This window comes from Dasypus novemcinctus, chromosome 25 (genome assembly GCF_030445035.2).
Source record: "Dasypus novemcinctus isolate mDasNov1 chromosome 25, mDasNov1.1.hap2, whole genome shotgun sequence".
NCBI classification, from domain to species: domain Eukaryota; kingdom Metazoa; phylum Chordata; class Mammalia; order Cingulata; family Dasypodidae; genus Dasypus; species Dasypus novemcinctus.
Genome location: NC_080697.1, coordinates 14,561,144 through 14,580,649, shown reverse-complemented (window position 1 = coordinate 14,580,649; position 19,506 = coordinate 14,561,144). Strand labels below are relative to the sequence as shown.

The window sequence follows — 19,506 nt, the reverse complement described above, 5'->3', positions numbered from 1 at the left end:
TCATAGCAAGGAATTCCAAGATGTTTATGGAACAGCAGGGAAGGCCCTGCTCGGGGGAACAGCCATTTTCCAGGGTTCAAAGCAGGGGTGACCACTTCCTCTGAATCCCTGTTTACCTTGGGCCACTTCATAGATCCTCTTGCTTTCTGCTTTGTGGTGTTCATCACCTTTCTTCAGGTTTCTTCAAAGAAGTCCTGCTTACCTGGTTTGTTGTATTTAGTGTAAAGTACTTTGGCCATATAAAAAGACACTAAGTGTTTGTGCACATGGTGAGTGTGCTAAATCATCTAATGAGTGCCCATGCTATAGCTGGCCCAGACTATTGACTCACATTGGAGCCCTCACCATTTCAGGGCAGACACGTGATAGACAAGGGGAAAATTCTGGGGAGAAATTTGGCAATGGAGAGGTAACAGGGCTTTTCTAAGATAGAAAACAGGGAAAGCTTGAATGCTTGGCTTTGACTGTAGAAAAACATATTAACAAGGTAAGAGAACAGACTGATGCCGAAACTTTAAAAGGGAAAACTACTCACGTTGTCAATGAGATCCATTATGTAATACTCTCGTTGCTTAATTGGGATGCACAGAGAAGATGGTTGTTCAGTGGTGTTGCTCTCCTCAGAATGAGTAGGGACTTTTCTGGGGCTTCTGACATCATCTGAACAATCCTTCATTGTATTTAGCCATCACAAGTTGTCTTCTGTCCTTCACATTTTGGCATCTTCCCAGATCTCTCTCCTCACCTTTCTTGAGTGTCTCTCATTTGCTCTTTGTTCTTGCTTACATTGTAGTTTAGAACAGTGGTTCCCAACCATTCTGAGACACAGAGTTTTCAAAACTTTTATTTATAGCTTGTCCATCAGTCTCCACGTACTCCCACAATTTAGGTGGGTCTTGTGCCCAGCCCACCACTAATTATTCCTCTGGAAACTTTCAGCCTGATAATAGCCATGATCTCTCATTTTTCTTACTTTCCCATTCCTCCTATCTACCGGGAAGAAACGATTTGCCAGAAATTTTTCATCACTTTCTCTGACCACTTATGGTTAATGTTAATGTGCAGTCTCCTGCAGCTTAGAATTAATCTTCATTTCACATTCCATAAATATTTATTGAAGACTGACAAAGTGTCAAATACACAAAAACAGATAAAAAAATTCCTGCCCTCTTGGAGCTGACATTTGAGTAGGGGATGTCAGAAAATGAACAAAATTAATAAGTAAAGTATGTAGTGGCTTAGAAAAACAACACAGGGAGTGCTGGGTGGGATGTGGAAGAGGCAGACAGATTGCAGTTTTAAATAGGATATTCAGATAAAGGCTCTCTGAAGTGGTAATGTGTGAGAAAAGACTTGATCAATGTGAGGGGTATCTGGAGGCAGCCATGTGTCTATCTGGAAGATCATTTTAGGCAGAAGGAACAGCAGATGCAAAGGACCTGAATCAGAAGCATGCCTGATTCTTGAGAGGAGCAAAAGGAGGAGGAAATGGGGACAGGGAGATAACCGAGGGCATATGGGAGGTAGTTTAGATTCTTTTTTTTTTTTTTTTTTAAGAAGCTTTAGATTACATAAATGTTACATAAAAAAATATAGAGAATTAGGGAATTCCCATGTACCCTACTCCCTCCCCCTCCCACACTTTCCCACATGAACAACATCCCTCATTAGTGTAGAACATTTGTTACAATTGATGAACACATTGAAGCATTGCGCTAACCATGGATTGCAGTTTACATTATAGTTTACACTCTGTCCCACACAATTTTGTAGGTAATAATAAAATATACAGTGGCCTATATCTGTCACTGCAGTGTCATGCAGGACAACTCCAATGTCCCCAAAATGCCCCCATATTACACCTATTCTTCCCTCTCTCATCCCTCAGAACCTCTGGTGACCCCTGCCTTTATATCAATGATATAAAGTTCTTCCATTGCTAAAATAATAATAAATCTGTATTAGAATAATATTAAGTCACTTTAGTTCATTGTTCATTCCCCAGTCTTAAGGATTTGGGGGTGGATTCTTGTGGGCTGTTCGTAAGAAGTTTGCCTTGTGCTTGGAATGAGGAACTCTTTGGGGGTTTTAATCAAAGGAGTGACATGATCTGATTTATAGGATCAATATGACTTGCTAGATTAAGGGGAAAGGGCACAGAAGCAAGGAGACCTGTTAGGAGGCAGTTTAAATAATCTAGGTTCAAGGTGATGGTGACCTGGGCAGGATGATAGTGATGAAGGAGGTGGGAAGTGGTCAGATTATGGCTGTATTTCGAAGAGTCCTATAGAGCCAACAGGAGGATTGAGTGTGGGCTGTAAGAAGAAAAAAGGTGTCAAGGATGTCTCTAAGGATCTTGGCCTGAGCAACTGGAGAGATGGACTTGCCTTGAACTGATAACGCAGGAGGAAGATGATTAGGGCTTTGGTTTTGAATATGTTAACCTGGACATGCCGTTTTACACATCCAAGTGGAGGAGAAGTAGAATAGACAAAGGAGTTCAGAGGAGGTATTCAGGCTGGAGTATAAACTTAGGAGTATACCAGTACATAAACTGAAAGCCATGAGACTGGACAGGATCTTGGAAAGATCACCAAGGCTGTGAGTGTAGAGAAAAGAGACGAGTTCCAAGAACTCAACCTCAGGCACGCCAACATTAAGAGTCTAGGGAGTTCAGGAGAAAAAAAAAGAGAAGAACTGACCCATGAATAATAGTCATTTAAATTCTTCCTTGGCAGTTATTTTTCCCCAACAGCATGGACATTATTCCATTGTCTTCTGTTCTCTGTTGTGTTGAGTTGTGTGCAGTCATACTAATTGTTCCTGTGTAGATAGTCTGCTTTTTTGTTCTGGCTATTTTAATGATTTATTTTTTATTTTTCATTCTTAGTTTCCTAAAAAGATACGGTTTTCTTCTTTTTTTTTTTTTTTTTTTTCGGGGGGGTGGATATGGGTGTTTTTGTTTTAATTTTTTTCCTAATAAGGAGTCATTATTCCTTCCGAATCTGAGTAGTTAAATCTTTCATCAATTCTCGAAAATTTTCATCTCAATATTGACTCTCCCCATTCTTTCTTTTCTCCCCTCCTAGACTCCCATGAACTGTATCTTGGATCTTGCCACTTTGTCCTTAATGTCTCTTAACTTTCATTTTATTTTTTCTATCTTTTTGTCTTTCCAGACTGCATTCTAAGTAATTTCTTGAGATCTGTTTTCAGGGTTAGCAATTCTTTCTTCAAATGCATTTAATCTGCTATTGATCTATTAACTTTTTCCATGACAAAATTTGTCATTCAATTTGATTCTTTTTCAAACCTGCACACTTTTTTTTTTTTAAATATAGAATCTTACTCTCTACTTAGGGTATCACAGTCTTTATGTATGTTTTGAATTATTTTAAACGTACTTATTTTATATCCCTTTTTTGGATTTTGTTCTATAATCTTATGTTCTTGAAATTATAATCCTCTTTTTTTCTTAAACTTACCATAAAATGGATTTATATTTAATATAGTACTTCTCGCCAAAAGATGTTAGTTGGTTAATCAATATAAAGTTTTTTTAACATTAAATTTTTTTCTCCATTGCTATATTAGATACATTGAATGCATTTTTTCTAATTTTTTCCCCCAAAGAAATAAAGGTTTCAATTTTGGGCTAAATTTAATATCCAAATACACTATTAACTTGGGAGATGAGAAAACAAAAATTAATTGAAATATGGAGAAAAGGCTCCTCAACAATTCAAGAGTCAGTGTTTATAAGTGAACAATGGCAATTTCCTAGGATTCTGAGCAAGAGCTTCCTTCTTACTATTTCGTAAGCTTTGGAACTTCTGAAATGATGGAATATTACTTATGCTAATTTCAGTCATAAATAGTATTTATTTTACCTCTTTTACAACCAACAAATACAAATTACAGTCTGCTTTTTTTTCAGTGCTTTCTTTGATGTGAAGAAAACATCTTTCCCTATTTAATATACATTAAATGGTTCCTATTTATAGGGAAACACCTAGGATAGTGAAATTACCTCATTTACTATCTGTTTCCTGGAAACTTTGAGACACCAAATCCCAGTTTTAACCTCAGTAGCACAAGAGGTTTCCTTTAGGAGGCCCCTCGAGGTCATACCTGTCCATTTCTCTTTTGTGCTTATACCCCAAACAAGCACAAATGCTTGTAATGCTGAGAACCACACCTAACAGACAGCAATTGCATCTCCAGCCTCTACTGCTTCAACAACAGGCAGCACCAAAACTGGTGAAATGAGGACTATCAACAATTGTGTTGAAACTAAGGTCATGATGCGGGGGTCTTGAGAACTGAAGATTCCAAAGAAACAAGATATATATATATAGTGAGATAGATAATATTCTATCTGACTCGAAATACTCCCTTCCTGGAGCTCTGGATGCTAGGGCTAGGAAGTTCCACGGGACACTGCATATTACCTTCCAGGAAGCAGCCATTACAGGAATCTCTAATCCTCTTTTTTTAAAAAAAGTTATATTTGTTCTTTATTCTTTGCAGTTCTTTACTTTGAGTTCATCTTTAGTGAAACTTGGTTTTTCTATGAAAATCCTATAGGTTGTAAAAGTGACCCCCAACCAGGTGTACATTTTCTCTGGCAAGCATCCTAAGCATATCACCAGTCAGGGACCAATTTCCATGTTAATTCGTCAGTTCTGGAATCCTTGGCCTCCAAATTTCTCAATGGAGGGGGTAGCACAACACTTTGATTCTTTACTCAGCAGAGATAAAAAGCTTTCTTACCATCTCAGTCTTCTGGTGGGAGGATTTTTCCTAATCCACCCTGTTCTGAGAGCATAATCTCTGGGGCATTTGTGCAGGGTCTTGGTTCCAGTCTCTGCCTTACAGTGTCTACAAGACCCATCTCTAGTCCCTATGTTGGCATTAAAATCCAGGCCCCTAGTTCACAGGGCCGCACCCACTCCAGGACAGCCACCATGTCTACCACTCCTGGGTTTCCCCTTTCTATCACACAAGTTCCAGTGAACATCTGCATTTTTTGTCATATATTATCTAACACTTTTAAGGTAATTCTGGGAGTAAGAGTTTATAATTATCCTCCTCATCATTACTATGACATTTCAGTCCTTCACATCTAGAAATGGCCATCAAAAAATAGAAAATCTGCCACGAGCCACACAAGTCAGTGGTATGCTTTGGCTCTGTGCAATGCTGCTTTTGTCAATATTAGGTATGTGTTCATCGAAGTCAAGCCAGAAAACAGAAATTACTTGCACCGTAGAACAGAGGGCCTTTAATGCAGCCTTGGTAGATGCAGCCTTTGCTAGAGACAGTCCCAAGACAAGAAGGAGGGAGCCTGAATACACCGACCTCCCCTTCCTCTCTCAGGCTTCCGGCAGACGCCAACTAAACTAGGAGCTTAGGAAATGCAGCTTGCAGGGGAAAGGCAAGAAATGGATCTGGAGGCAAAAATATGCCACCATTTAACAAATATTTCCTGACTTCCAGTAGTCAAAAAACACGGTGCTGAGTTTGCTCAACACAGTCCCCAACCTTTAGTGAGAGACACAGACATACTAACTATGAAGATTAACCACACGACAAGCTCGATAATGCTGGTATTAAAAGAGAGATCCAGATCAGTCCATGGAAAAACAAAAGAGGCAGGTCAGGGGCAGTGTGGGACTGAGAAATACGTCAGGTTTCCCTGAAGTCATATCACCTGAACTGCACCTTGAAGGATGAGTAAGAGGCTGTATGTGGAGAAGAGGGACGTGGATGGGGAAACCTACAGAGCCAGGGGAAGTATGTACAACCCATGAGGGCAGAACCCAGGCCAGAGTGGCCAGACAGTGGGTGGCATGGCAAAGAGGAGGCTGGAAAGCATGCTGGGACTGGATTTTGGAGACTCTGGAACCATGTGATATTGAGTTGGGACTTTATCCTGCCAATAACAGGAAACCATTAAACATTTTGCATAGGGAAGGAACATAATCAGAATGACGTGGCTGACTTGAGCTGTCCAAGAGAAATAGAAGGCAAGCCACAAATGCAAGCCCCATCTGTGATTTTAAGTTTTCTTGTAGACACATTACAAAATGTAAAAAGAAACAGATGAAATTCATTTTAATATGTTTACTTAACCCAGAATATCCAAAATATTATGTCAATATGTGATCAATGTAAAAATTATTCATGAGTTATTTAACATTCTTTTTCGTATTGTCTTCAAAATCAAAGGTGTATTTTATACTTCCAGCATATCTCAATTTGGACTAGCCACATTGCAAGGGATCAGTAATCACATGTGGCTAATGGCTATTGACTTCATTGAAAGCGCAGGTGAAGAGGACGGCAGTGTTCTATCATTTGCCCTCACTCCTCAGTCCACCAAACAGGTTTTCATAGTTGCTAGACTAAGGGGAGCAGAGCGCCTGGAGGCAGAGAAAGGCGGAAACACAGGAGCCAGCACCAGGGAGAGGAGAGGCCCACGGACTGAGAGGAGAGAGTCTCAAAAGCAGCGACTCGTCATGGGTGGCAGTGCTATGGCAGAACATGCCAGCTTAGAAGGGGTCATTGAATTTGGCAATGCCCACGTCATCATTATCTTCGAGAAGCAGTGTCAGGGAATGGTGGAGACAGATGCCAGCACACCCTAAATTGGAGAAATGATGGGAGAGCAGATGGAGTTGCCATGAGTGCAGACCCTTCCGATGACATATGACTGAGACAAGAGAGAAGGTGTCTGAGGGAGAAGTGGTTTGAAGGAAGGCTGCTTGTTTGTTTATGTTAAATAAGGGGATAATAATATTTATAGACTAAGGAGGAACAAGTAAAGACTGAAAATAGAAATACAAAGGAAAGGGAAATCGTAGAGGAGAGGACCCTTTATTTTTCTCCCTGAAATCAGAGGTGAGACTATCTGAAAGTGAGGGTAAGGGTGAGCTTGAGAACTTGTCAGAATTCAAGTTTAAGGGCCCTTTGTGATTAAGTGGCAAGAGCTCAGCTACGGATGGGGGGACAAGGATTGTCCCCAGGTTCATCCTGATAAAGCTAATGTCACACGTTCCAGCCTTAGAAATGATAAAATCTATGAGACTTTTCCTTTTATTCTAAGATACAGAACAGATTGAGAGGCTGGTGCTTGTGGGTTTTGATGTGAATCATTGTTTCCCAAAGTGGGACACACGTATCCCAGTGGTACACAAGGTGATGGTATACAAAATAGTATCCAGGTGGACTCTGTTTTCTAAATTTTATTTTAATAGTTATATATTTTCATGACTATTAGAAAAACCTAACTAGTGCATCAAATCCGTGATTTCATAAATATTTAACTTCAAACATGGGTCAATTTAGAGAAAAACATTAGGTAAATAGTAGTAGAGGTAGAATGTGGATATGGCAAAAATCTTGAAAGCAGAATGAAAGCATTCCCATTGGGAGAACACCGGTGTCAAAGGTGTGATAGCATCAGAGCTGTTCTAATTGCTTTCATCCGCATCACCTGGTAACTGGTCAGTGTCAGTCATGCTGGGTTACACGATGACCAGCACCATCTCACCAAGCATCTGGTCACCCACCTCTCCTCACTACACAAGAACCTCATCAAACAGGCACTGTACTGGCCTTACTCATTTAAAACTCTCTCATTCTCTATAGTTCTCTCTGGTGGGACAGAATAAAACAGAATCCCCGGAGAAATTGGATAATTTTGAACATGACAGTGGCACCATTAATTTCTTCTTTGGTAACACCAAACACTACCCACCTTATTCAATTTGTTTTTCACCAGTAGATGTTCCATTTTTCTGCGGAAATGATTTTTAAAGCTTATGGCAGCAACATACGCAGAAAAATTGAAAAGCAGTTTTCATTAGGACCATCTGTAAGCACAACTAAATGCAAAATACATACAAGTTCCAAGAACATCAGAAAGAGAAGCCCCCTTGAAAATCTCCCGCCATCTGATTCTTGCCTTTTTGCCTTTTTTGCCTTTTGGACCTTTTTCCTCTGTTCCCATCGCCAGATAAGCACTCCCCTCTGGTCAGAACATTCCCCACCCTTCCGGGCCTGCTCAAGGCAGCACCTCCCTGCACCCTTCCCCAATTACCTCAGCCAAAGGTGATCCTCTGTGTTCATTCCTCTTTCTTCTGCCCTACCTTCCAGTACACAACTATATATATATATAAAACCATTAAATGGGTACCTACCTGCTTTTCTTTTTGCCTGGAGTATTTCTCCATATCACTGCCTAAGATAAGCCCTCAGTTCCCTGCTGAATGATGTTGGAATTATGTCACCTTACAGTTTGACATCTGGTTCAGCTGCTGGTAAACTGAAACAAAGTGCACGTGATACTTCTCACTCTGAGGCTGGGCTGCTCGTGACTTCCCTCCGAGGCACCATGGCTGGATACATGCAGTGTATCCAAAACTGGGAATTCTTTGGTCACATGCATTAAAGCGGTAGTCTTGTTAGGAATCTCTGGGTGCTGGGAAATTTTAGGTTTCCTAACCATAGAACTTTCTTTTGAGAAATCTAGAGAAATGTTTCTCAAGAACTCCTTTTCCAGTGGCTTACAGTCAGAAATACATTTTTACATCTCCAAGTACACACATAACTAAAAAATTTCACAAAACTATGTTGTGTGCCTTATACTTTGTATTTAATTCTGATTTCTTTAATGCCAAGCCTGACCAGCCTTTTTGAAAAACAAAAAACTAAATTGATTTCATGACCCACTAAGGGCTTTTGTGACTTACAGTTTGGAAAACACTGGTCTCAAGCATTTGATTCATTTAATAATTTTAATTACTTTAAAAAGTCTTGTGATGATGAGAATAGCATATTCTTTGCAAACTTGGCTGGGGCTGAGGCTGGGCCTCCTGTCCTGTGATTTTTCTATTCAGACCTCAGTTCTGATCACTAGAGGCCATTTCTAAAAATCCTTAATTCTGTCCTGACTCCCTGAGGGGGTGGAGGGGTTGGAACCACATTGAAACGTTGCAGACCTTGTCAGTCATCAGGCCGTCTTGATGCCTGTGCCTGCTGCTCCCCAGAAGTTAGCAAAATGGTTTTAAAAGCTGCTGTCATCCTTTCAAGGCGGCATTCCCAAACCCAGCTCATCTGCTGATAAATAGGTATTTCCTACAAAGGAGACTAAAGTGAAGTTCTAAAACCCCACCCTGTCTTCCCATAGGGTGTGCGGATCTCCAAACCCTGGACACGATGCAACCAGCCGAGAGGAAGAGGCAGGGCTACATCCATGAGCTGATACAGACCGAGGAGCGGTACATGGACGACCTTCAGCTCGTCGTCGAGGTGAGAGGCTGGCCCTGCCTCGCTCTAGGGGACCTGCCGTCGCCCGTAGAGATGGGGTGGGTCCCGGGTTTGGGGCTGCTTCGGCTCAGAGGGGAAGCGAGGTACCACTTTCAATGTGTGAATTCGCAGCTAGCAAGAGAAGCTATCACACACCCTCAAAATGCCATCTCTGCCCATTACGTGATGCTTGAAGATGTGAAGTCTCTCATTAGGATGTCAGCTCTTCACCCCGGAATAGGTCCTTCAGAGGGAAGAGAGAGAACTAGGGGTGCACAGAGGCGGGAGAAACCCCGTCAAGGAAGGACCAGAGTGTAGGTTGGGTGTACAGGCACAAAAGCAAACTTTATCTACCTCAAAATGTTGCCAAAGTCTGTTTATCCCGCTCTTCTGATAGCTGGCATTTTCATAAACTTTGCTATTGGAATTGTGAAGGATATTGGGAAATTGAGGCAGTAAACATGTCCGCCTAATATTCGTATCATTTTGGAAAAGCCAAAAGAGGGGCATATTCTGAAATAGTTCCCAAATGTTTGTGTTGACTCTTTGCTTGTATCTCTGCCTAATGCTGATGACAGAGTGTCCCACAGAGCAGCACTTTATTTTTTTTTAAAGATTTATTTATTTTATTTCTCTCCCCTTCCCCCCCCATTGTCTGTTCTCTGTGTCTATTTGCTGCGTGTTCTTCTTTGTCCGCTTCTGTTGTTGTCAGCGGCACGGGGATCTGTGTTTCTTTTTGTTGCATCATCTTGTTGTGTCAGCTCTCCGTGTGTGCAGCGCCATTCCTGGGCAGGCTGAACTTTCTTTCGCATTGGGCGGTTCTTACCGGGCGCACTCCTTGTGCATGGGGCTCCCCTACGCAGGGACACCCCTAGGTGGCATGGGAACTCCTTGCGCGCATCAGCACTGCGCATGGGCCAGCTCCACACGGGTCAAGGAGGCCCAGGGTTTGAACTGCGGACCTCCGATGTGGTAGACAGATGCCCTAACCACTGGGCCAAGTCGGCTTCCCCAGAGCAGCACTTTAAATGATTTGTGTTTGGATGCACAAAATATGACTTTATACTTTTGTTTCCAAGGCTTTTATTTCCCATGAAATGTGTCAAGGCCCTTAGATAAGAACAGTTGTGCCCATATGGGCCCCGCGGGAGCAGCATGCACCTGGCCACAACCTTGTGCCCACACGAGGCAGCGTAGAGCAGAGTCTGCAGCCTTCCACATCTGTGCCCCGGCAAGCCCTGCCCTCCATTCATTCTCCACGCTAAGCGCAGGCCTGGGATTCCAGACCCAGAATCGGTTCCTCTCATCTGTATGCTCTACTGCAGCCTTCGGTTGATGATGTCTACCTTCCCCTGAGGCTGGGAGGTCCTTGAGAGCAGGCACTGTGTGTCCCTCATTCTGCAGCCCCCAACTTAGCTCGGCCCTCCAAGGCCTTCCCATGAGTATTCGGTGAAGGAGGTGTGGTTACATCTGCTCTTCTCGAAGAGCACCGATGGCCTGGAGCAAAGCCGGGCTATCCCGACAACCTCTGAGTAGTCAGCCCTGCTGCTGGTGAGAGGCCGTGTCTCCCACACTAGCTCAGAAGTGGGCAGGGCCTGGGTGTCATCCCTTCACGACCTCGCACTGCCACCTCCCCTCAGACCCGTCTCTTGCCACTTGGTCACATCCACCGTGTTCACCTCACAAGATGCTCTGAGGGGCAGAGAGCCGTGTCAGAAGCAGGGGTTTCAAGTGACAAGCCCTGTACCCCGGTGAGGCATTCCTGGGCACCTCTGCTTTCCTTACAGAAGCGGGCGTAAAGCAGGTAAATGGCAAATGAATCAACGAAGTAACAGGAATTCGTCAATGAATGAAAAACAGATGGACACCACATGCTCCCCTTCCCCTTCAGAAGCAGCCTTCTTCCCAGGGCACTCTCCTAGAAGCGTCCTGACAACTGTAGAGAACGTCCAGTTCATATCACTTTTTTCTGAATTCTCCGAGTCCATATTCAACCTAGTAAACATTCATCAAAACCCTTCTATGTTCAAGGCACTATCCTAGACCTTTGGGGAAGAAAGAAGAGAAAGTTGTCCTTGTCCTCAAAGGGTTTGCGGTCGGTCGTGTTGGAGCGACCGGCAGACGGTGAAGGTCCAGTGAGGGGAGGGCTGGGGAGAGGTGAACCTGGCACTTTGGGAACTTGGCCCTGGCCAGGCAGGAGAGGACAGGAAGCTCTTCCCCAGTTATGCTGCCACCAAGAGGTGAAGCCTAAGAAAGCGCTTTCTAGGCCAGGAAGAGGAAATAGTGCAAAGGCAGGTACAGAGGGGAGTGAGGGGCCTGCCTGCAAGTCTTCTGTGGCTGAGTGGCAAGTACTGGAGAGGGAGGCTGGTGAATTCCGCAGGGACAGATCCCACAGGGACAGATCCCACAGGCCTCAGAGCCCTGCAAAGGAGTCTGCATCTTATCTCCCAGCCACTGGGGGCCTTTGAACGATTTTTTTTGTTGTCGTTCGTTTTGTTTTGTAAAGCAGTTTTATTGCGATATATTCACATACCATACAGTCCATCCAAAGTGTACAGTCAATGGCTTTTAATATAATCACAATGTTGGGCATTCATCACCACAAAAAAATTTAGAACAATTTTACTACTCCAAAAAGAAAAACTCCACACCCTTTAGCAGTCCCCTCTCAATCCCTCCATCCTTCCCCAGCCCTACATGACCACTAACCTAATTCCATCTTTATAAACTGATTTATACTTACATATTATATAAATGGAGTTATGCAATATGTAATACTTTGTATCTGGTTTTTTCACTTAACATAATGGCTTGTTTTGGGGTTGTTGTTTTTTGCCTGATATCTTGTAACATTAACATAGATTTGTTGAGTTTCAAAGAAAAACAATTATACAAGCAATATTACCCATATTTGCCTGACATCTTGTAACATTAACATAGATTTGTTGAGTTTCAAAGAAAAACAATTATACAAGCAGTATTACCCATATTCATATTTTACATGAGGTTTACTATGCTATCTAGTCACGTTACATTTTTTAGCTTTACTTCTAGTAATATACATGATCTTAGACTTTCCCTTTCAACCACTGTCATACCATATCATAGCACTACTATTTACAAACACTTTCACCTTTTCTATTCATTTCCAAAATTAACAACCTTTTTTTACCAATTCTGCACAGGTTAACCCTTTCCATTCTCTAGCCTCAATTCCATTCTCTAGCCTCAATTCCATTCTCTAGCGTCAATTCTATTTTCCGATGTCCTTTATTCTACTTATTATTCCATGAGCTTATGCAATATAATAGTCTCATGATAGTGCAATCATACAATTTTGTCCTTTTGTATCTGACTTGCTTCACTCAATATTATGTCCTCCAGGTTCATCCATGTTGTCACATGCTTCACAACTTCATTTCTTTTTACAGCTGCATAATATTCCATCCTGTCTAAACCACAGTTCGTTTATCCATTCATCAGTTGATGGACACCTGGGTTGTTTCCATCTTTTGGCAATTGCGAATAATGTCGCTATGAACATAGATGTGCAGATCTTTGATTTTAGCTCTTCTTTTTTAATATAAGCATATAGGGCTATAAATTTCCCTCTTAACACTGCCTTCCCTGTACCCATAAGTTTTGGTAAATTGTGTTCTTGTTTTCATTCATCTCAAAATATTTACTAATTTAGCTTACAATTTCTTCTCTGGCCCACTGATTGTTTAAGAGTGTATTGTTTAGCCTCCACACATTTGCAAATTGTCCCCTGTATTAGTCAGCCAAAGGGGTGCTGATGCAAAGTACCACAATTCTTTTGGCTTTTATACAGGGTGTTTATTTTGGGTAGAAGCTTACACTCATAAGGCCCTAAAGAATCCAACTCAAGGTACCATAAGAGGTATTTCCTCACCCAAGATCATTGGCCATGTGTTGAAACAAGATAGCGGTGATGTCTGTGAGAGTTCAGCCTTCTTTCTTCCTCTTAAGACTCCGTAATCCCAGCTTCTTCCAGTCTCACCTGTAGGCTGGCATAAGGCTAGTGTCTCTCCCTGGAGCTTGTTTCTTTCCAGGTTCAGCTACTCTGTTCTCTTCACAAGATCACCTGTAGACTATCAGACTCATCTCTCTTTCTGGGGCTGCAGGCTCCTCTGCATATCTTCTCTGCGTATCACTTCTGTATTCTTGATTGAGCATACATGTATATAGCCTACCAAGGGAGGTGAGGACTCAATCCTGCACACCCTAATGATGTGGTCGAATCAAAGCCCTAATGTTACCATAATTTAATCAGAAACATCACAGCTGAATCTAATACAATCAAAGGGTTATCATGCCCAGAGAAACAGACGAGTTTATAAACATAATCTTTATTTTTTCGGAATTCATAAATAATAGCAAACTGCCACATCCCCTTTCCTGTCTGTTATTGACTTCCAGTTTCATTCCATTATGATCTGAGGAGGTGTTTTTATAGTTTCAGTTTTTTTACATTTATGGAGACCTAACATGTGGTCTATTCTTCAGAAAGATCCATGAGCACTTCAGAAGAATGTATAACCCACTGATTTGGAATGCAACATTCTGTATATATCTTTTAGGTCTAGTTTGTTTATTATATTGTTCAAGTTCTTTGTTTCCTTCTTGATCCTCTGTTTAGTTGTTCTGTCTAATGATGTGAATGGTGTGTTGAACTCTCCAACTATTATTGTAAAGATGTCTATTTCACCCTTAAGTTTGGCCAAAGTTTGCCTCATATATTTTGGGGTACCCTGGTTAGGTACATAGATATTTATGACTCTTATTTCTAACTAGTGGATTGTCCCTTTTATTAATATATAATGGCTTTCTGTACCTCGTAACTTTTTTGTCATTTAAAGCCTCTTTTGTCAGATATTGGTATAGCTACCCCTGCTCTTTCTAAAATTATTTTTATATTCAGGTTTTTTCTAGGTCTTTAGGTTTGTCCCTGTTAGTTGCTCAAATCTGGGCCCTGGACCCAGTAATGCGCTGCAGACCCACTTCCCAGGACCTTGGGGAGGGTGGTTGTAAAGGCCAGAAAAAGCCTTTCTTCTTTACTTTTAATTTCACATGCATGTTCTTGGTCCACCAGCAGATGGCGCTCCTCGACAGCCCTCTCAGTTCAAACCCTAGTTTGAGTGTGTTTGCTGCAACACCAATTGCAACAGTGTAGCAGAGGATCCTGCCTCAAGGCTATTCAGAGCCTAGTAATTCAAACTTTCTCAGAGATTGTTCTCCTAACTTTGCTGGCAGCCTCCTCTCTTTTCCCGGGTAGGAAATAATTTCACTCCTCTGTATGTCCTCAACAGCCAGTCCTGGTCAATAGGGAAGGAATTTGTGGAAATTGGATCTCTTTTGTCCCCTGCTGGCTTCCAAGGCAAACAACAGTGTGGCCCGACACAGCTGGAAGTGCTCATGGGACACAGCAGACCAAATTCGTTGGCCAAAGGCTGAATCAGCCTTTGACTTTGTCCCTCTTTCTCCCATTTCCTGGGGAGGTAGATCCCTGTGGCCCTCTTTTTCTGCTGCCAACTCTAGGCTGGAGAATTTTAAAACTGTCTGCCTGGAAAGCAGACTTGGCCCAGTGGATAGGGCGTCCACCTACCACATGGGAGGTCCGCAGTTCAAACCCCGGGCCTCCTTGACCCGTGTGGAGCTGGCCCACGCGCAGTGCTGATGCACGCAAGGAGTGCCCTGCCACGCAGGGGTGTCCCCCGCATAGGGGTGTCCCCCACGTAGGGGAGCCCCACGCGCAAGGAGTGCAACCCGTAAGGAGAGCCACCCATGGCGAAAGAAAAGTGCAGCCTGCCCAGGAATGGTGCCTCCCACACGGAGAGCTGACACAACAAGATGACGCAACAAAAAGAAACACGGATTCCCGGTGCCGCTGACAACAACAGAAGCAGACAAAGAAGAACACACAGCAGATGGACACAGAGAACAGACAACCCGGGGAGGGGAGAGAAATTAAAAAAAATAAATCTTAAAAAAAAAAAAACAGAACTGTTTGTAGGAGAAGGGGAAGGGCACCGGCGACTGCAATTGCAGCTTCCACTCATGGTCTTTCTGTTGAGATTCTTTTCTTGGGCCCCCCTCTCTTTAGGTGGTATCCAGCCTTACCCTGGTGTCCTAAACCCTAGAACATTTCTGCTTGTCCTCTCGCTATTTTTTTTGGGAGAGCAGTGAGTTCCCATGTCTCTCTAATCCACCATCTTCAATTTTGTTTTTTCTTAAGAAAGACGTGCTCATGTATATTTTCGAAAGCTCACAAACATGGAAGACTACCTCAGATAATTTCTCTATTTCCATAAGGCCTTTTAGGTCACTCCCTTAGGAATCCTAGCTGTATAGTGGAAACTTGGACTTAGAGTCAAAAAGACTTGAGTTTTAGTTCTGGCTCCTCCATATTCTAGTCTAGCTTTGTAATCTTGATCAGGTCACTCTCTCAGCCTTTATTTCTTCATGGGTCAGCTGGGGTACTAATTCCTGATCCAGCATCCCCTGCATTGGCAGTGAAGTGACTTGAGAACATACCCACATGCACACACACATAGGTACATATCCATCCTTCGTAAATGCCTAAGTGCTATGGAATGCAGGTGTAGGGTATTACTTCTTCTGCTGTCAGCCACCCTTCCAAAATCCACACGCTTGGTGGTCCATCTTAGGGGTAGCATAATCACCACTGCTTCAATTGCTGAACATTCCACAAAGTTCAGGCTGTTCTGAACTCTGAGGTGCTCACCCAAGCAGAGGCCGCACTTCCTAGGCTTTCTGCATGCCGTACAGTGCGGAGACGCTTCGTGCCCGTGGTTTTATTTAATCCCATAACATCCAGGGACACCGGGTATGAGACTCTCCACTTACTGAGGAGAATGCTGGGTACGGTCTCAGAATCACTCAACCTTGACAGAAACCCAGAGAACAAAACACAGGGAAGTTACGCAGTTTTAAATAGGACAGCCATGCCATAAACATGTTTGTCTAGAAATACCATGATCCTCTTAGTTTTAACGTAGGAAGATAATGTTCGATTTAGACCAAGCACATGCTGTATATTCCCAGTTCAGCTCATTTATTTCTTTTGTGTTTTGAATTTAGGTTTTTCAGAAGCGGATGGCAGAGTCAGGCTTCCTCACTGAAGGGGAAATGGCCTTGATCTTTGTTAACTGGAAGGAGCTCATCATGTCTAACACAAAGCTGCTGAAGTAAGTCCTGAGCGTCCCCTGTCACTGCAGCAGGCCCCAGACCCCCTAGGCCTTTCACACACAGCTTTGGAGGGAGCAAAGGGACTTTCAACTGTTTCCTGCTCCCTCAGGCTTTTTATTTTATTTTCATTTTATGAAATGCCTTGTAGCTGTAAAATACATATCTATTGAAGAAAGTAAAGAAATATAATAAAGAAAGAACTTGATTTGATATAGAAAAAACAAATCATTAAAGAAACAGCACATCACCATGTTATTCTGAGGTATACAGTGCACTTGAATCTGGTAGCAGGGTGGTTAGTCAGAAGAAAAGCCACGCCTCACGGCCCAGGCATAACTGGCTAGTTTGGCGGTCTTTTAAATCCCTATGTGAAATTCCATTCCTTGGGATGATTTTCCATCCCAGACTCCCAGGAGAAAGGCCTCAGCAGTGCCAGCTCTCACAGAATCGCAGCCTTCCTTGGTGCTGCGCCTGCTCACCTCTGCCCCCACATCAGGCCTCTGTGAGCTCCAGCCCCCCCTTTTCCCCAACAGTGTGAACCTCTTCTTTCTGAAAGTTAGGCTGAGAACAAGTTAGAATTTTTCAAAAGAAACATTGCTGAGAAACTAAAGTGACACCAAAACATTTCCAAGGACCTAGAAACACCAACATTCATACGAGTTCCTTTTCTTGTTCTTCTTTGCTAACACTGGACTCAGACTGGCTTGGCCAGCAGCACTTTGCACCCAAGCTGCCTGTCTTGACCTTTCCCACCCAGTGCCCAAGGGTGTCAGGCGGTTCCTTGGTTATCATTACTGTTAGTATTCCATGGTGTTCCCTACTTCATTTCCCAAAAACATCCACCTAGAGTGAGAGAGTGTGTTGCCTGCAGGGCCTTGCGGGTCCGGAAGAAGACGGGGGGTGAGAAGATGCCCGTGCAGATGATCGGGGACATCCTGGCGGCCGAGCTCTCCCACATGCAGGCTTACATCCGCTTCTGCAGCTGCCAGCTCAACGGAGCAGCTCTGTTGCAGCAGAAGACCGATGAAGACGCAGACTTCAAAGACTTTTTAAAGGTAACTCCGTCCCGGGCCTTGCAGATACCTTCGCTGGGAGAGTAGAACGGCCTGCTCCTTTCTGAGCTGGAGGCAGAGGGGTACGCCAGCACCGCAGGGAAGCTCAGCGAAGGAGAGGGCATCCCATCCATTTCCAAAGGAAACACAAACAAGTGTTTGTGTTTGTGTTTCCTTTGGTTACTTTGTGTTGCCTTTCATTGTGACCTGCATGGGCTGCAGGACCATGATTTTGCCCCCTCTAATAGCTGAGTACTTCTTTAAGCATCTTACTTAAATCAGCTACTTTAGACCCCCAAAGGACATCCAGAATATCACTTTCTTCATTTTGTAAATTGTAATTGTTATATCCATCTTATTCCAGAAAGAATATAAAATAGCTAACATAAGTGTATAAAATGCAACTGAATAAAATAAAATTTCAAATAAGCAGATGAATAAAATGGGACAAAAGGAAATGAGAATAGAAAAATAGAGAAGAAATTAAAATCCAGAATTAAAATAATACATAAAATACTTACCTGATAGTGCGATACATGTACTAGAAGTGTCATGAAATCTTTCCAGAATGAGAAGAGGAGGAAATGATTGGTTCCATGATGCCATGTTCATAAATTAAAAGCAAACACTTGGTATAAAGTAAAGCTATAACTGTACTCAGAAAGAGAACTCTTAATATAATATAATATAATATAATGAATAACATTCTTCTAGTAATAACAATATCTTTATAGTAATGCAGCAACAGCTCCATACTCCTTAATGTCACATTTTGAGAAGCCATTTTCTTTGATGTTATTCAGTAGTAGAAACTATTACACCGGGTATTAAAAGGAAATGAATTTAAAATCTGTTTTCTTTCCTTCTTTACATTTTTAAAAAATTTTTGAAATATTGTATATCAGGATCTGTTTTATACCCACAACAGTACCTGAATGTATAATTTAAATATTTTTAGGATCAAAAAAATGAGTGGAAAAATAAACATAAACTAAGATGTTTAGGAAGAGGACAAAAATTCTAAAAAAAAAATGGAGGAAGTAATAAAGATGAACAGAAAAGAAAATTTTAAAATAAAGTAATAAAAATAGAAGCAAGTGGCATCAGTATATTCAAGATCTGGTATATTGAGATGAACTAATAAAGTGGAACCCTGGTAAATCTAATAGGAAGAGAAAGAAAACAAACAATGAAAATATGAATGGATGTAAAGATGTTTCTTAGATGACAAGGGTATATAATTCAGAAATACATGCTCATAAATTTGAAAACTGCCTCAGTAAGAGTAGAAAACCTGAAGACACTGTTAATCCAGGAAAAAACTGACAAAATTCCCTCCAAAGAGGAGCTGGGCTCACTCGGTGGATTTAAGGGTGAATTTTTTGCAAACCTAAAGAAGTAGATTATTCCATATTATATATATTGTTACAGATCACAGAAAAAATAAAAGGCTACCTAGTTCATTCTGCAAGGCAAAAGTGATCCTGACCCCAAGGCCTGTTTTTGTTATTGTACTTAATTACAAAAATGAAAGAACTTATGACCCAAATACCCAGAATAGAGACAGAATGCAGATTGACAGGGAATGGGGGAGGAACTGACTAATGGGTACAGGTTTAAGAAAATTACATATTGCATTAAAAGAAGAGTCTATTTCAACCGACTGGGATTATCCCAGGTGGCATATTCTCTATACTACATGTGTTAAGCATGTACCTAATATTCATGCTTAGAATAATAGAAGCTCCAGAGTAGGACCACCTGAGTTGTAATTCTAACCCATGCCATCTAATTGTGTAACCTTCATCTGTAAACTGGATATAAGCAGGTAATACTTTTAAAGTACTTTAGCACACAAAGACTGGCACAGAGTAAACATTCAGTAAATGCTAGTTACCTTTATATTCTTTAT

The 19,506-nt window shown here is 42.0% G+C and overlaps 1 protein-coding gene across 4 annotated transcripts in view; it reads left to right on the top strand.

Annotated features, from left to right (window-relative positions):
• The window catches only part of ITSN2 (intersectin 2), a 164,855-nt gene that overhangs the window by 126,378 nt on the left and 18,971 nt on the right, over positions 1-19,506 (top strand). For all 4 annotated transcript variants that reach the window (XM_058287691.1, XM_012530381.3, XM_058287690.1 and 1 more), the window contains exons 29-31: positions 9,194-9,315; positions 16,435-16,541; positions 17,414-17,597. In XM_058287691.1, the coding sequence (XP_058143674.1) occupies positions 9,194-9,315; positions 16,435-16,541; positions 17,414-17,597 (413 nt within the window). The remainder of the gene's footprint in view (positions 1-9,193; positions 9,316-16,434; positions 16,542-17,413; positions 17,598-19,506) is intronic.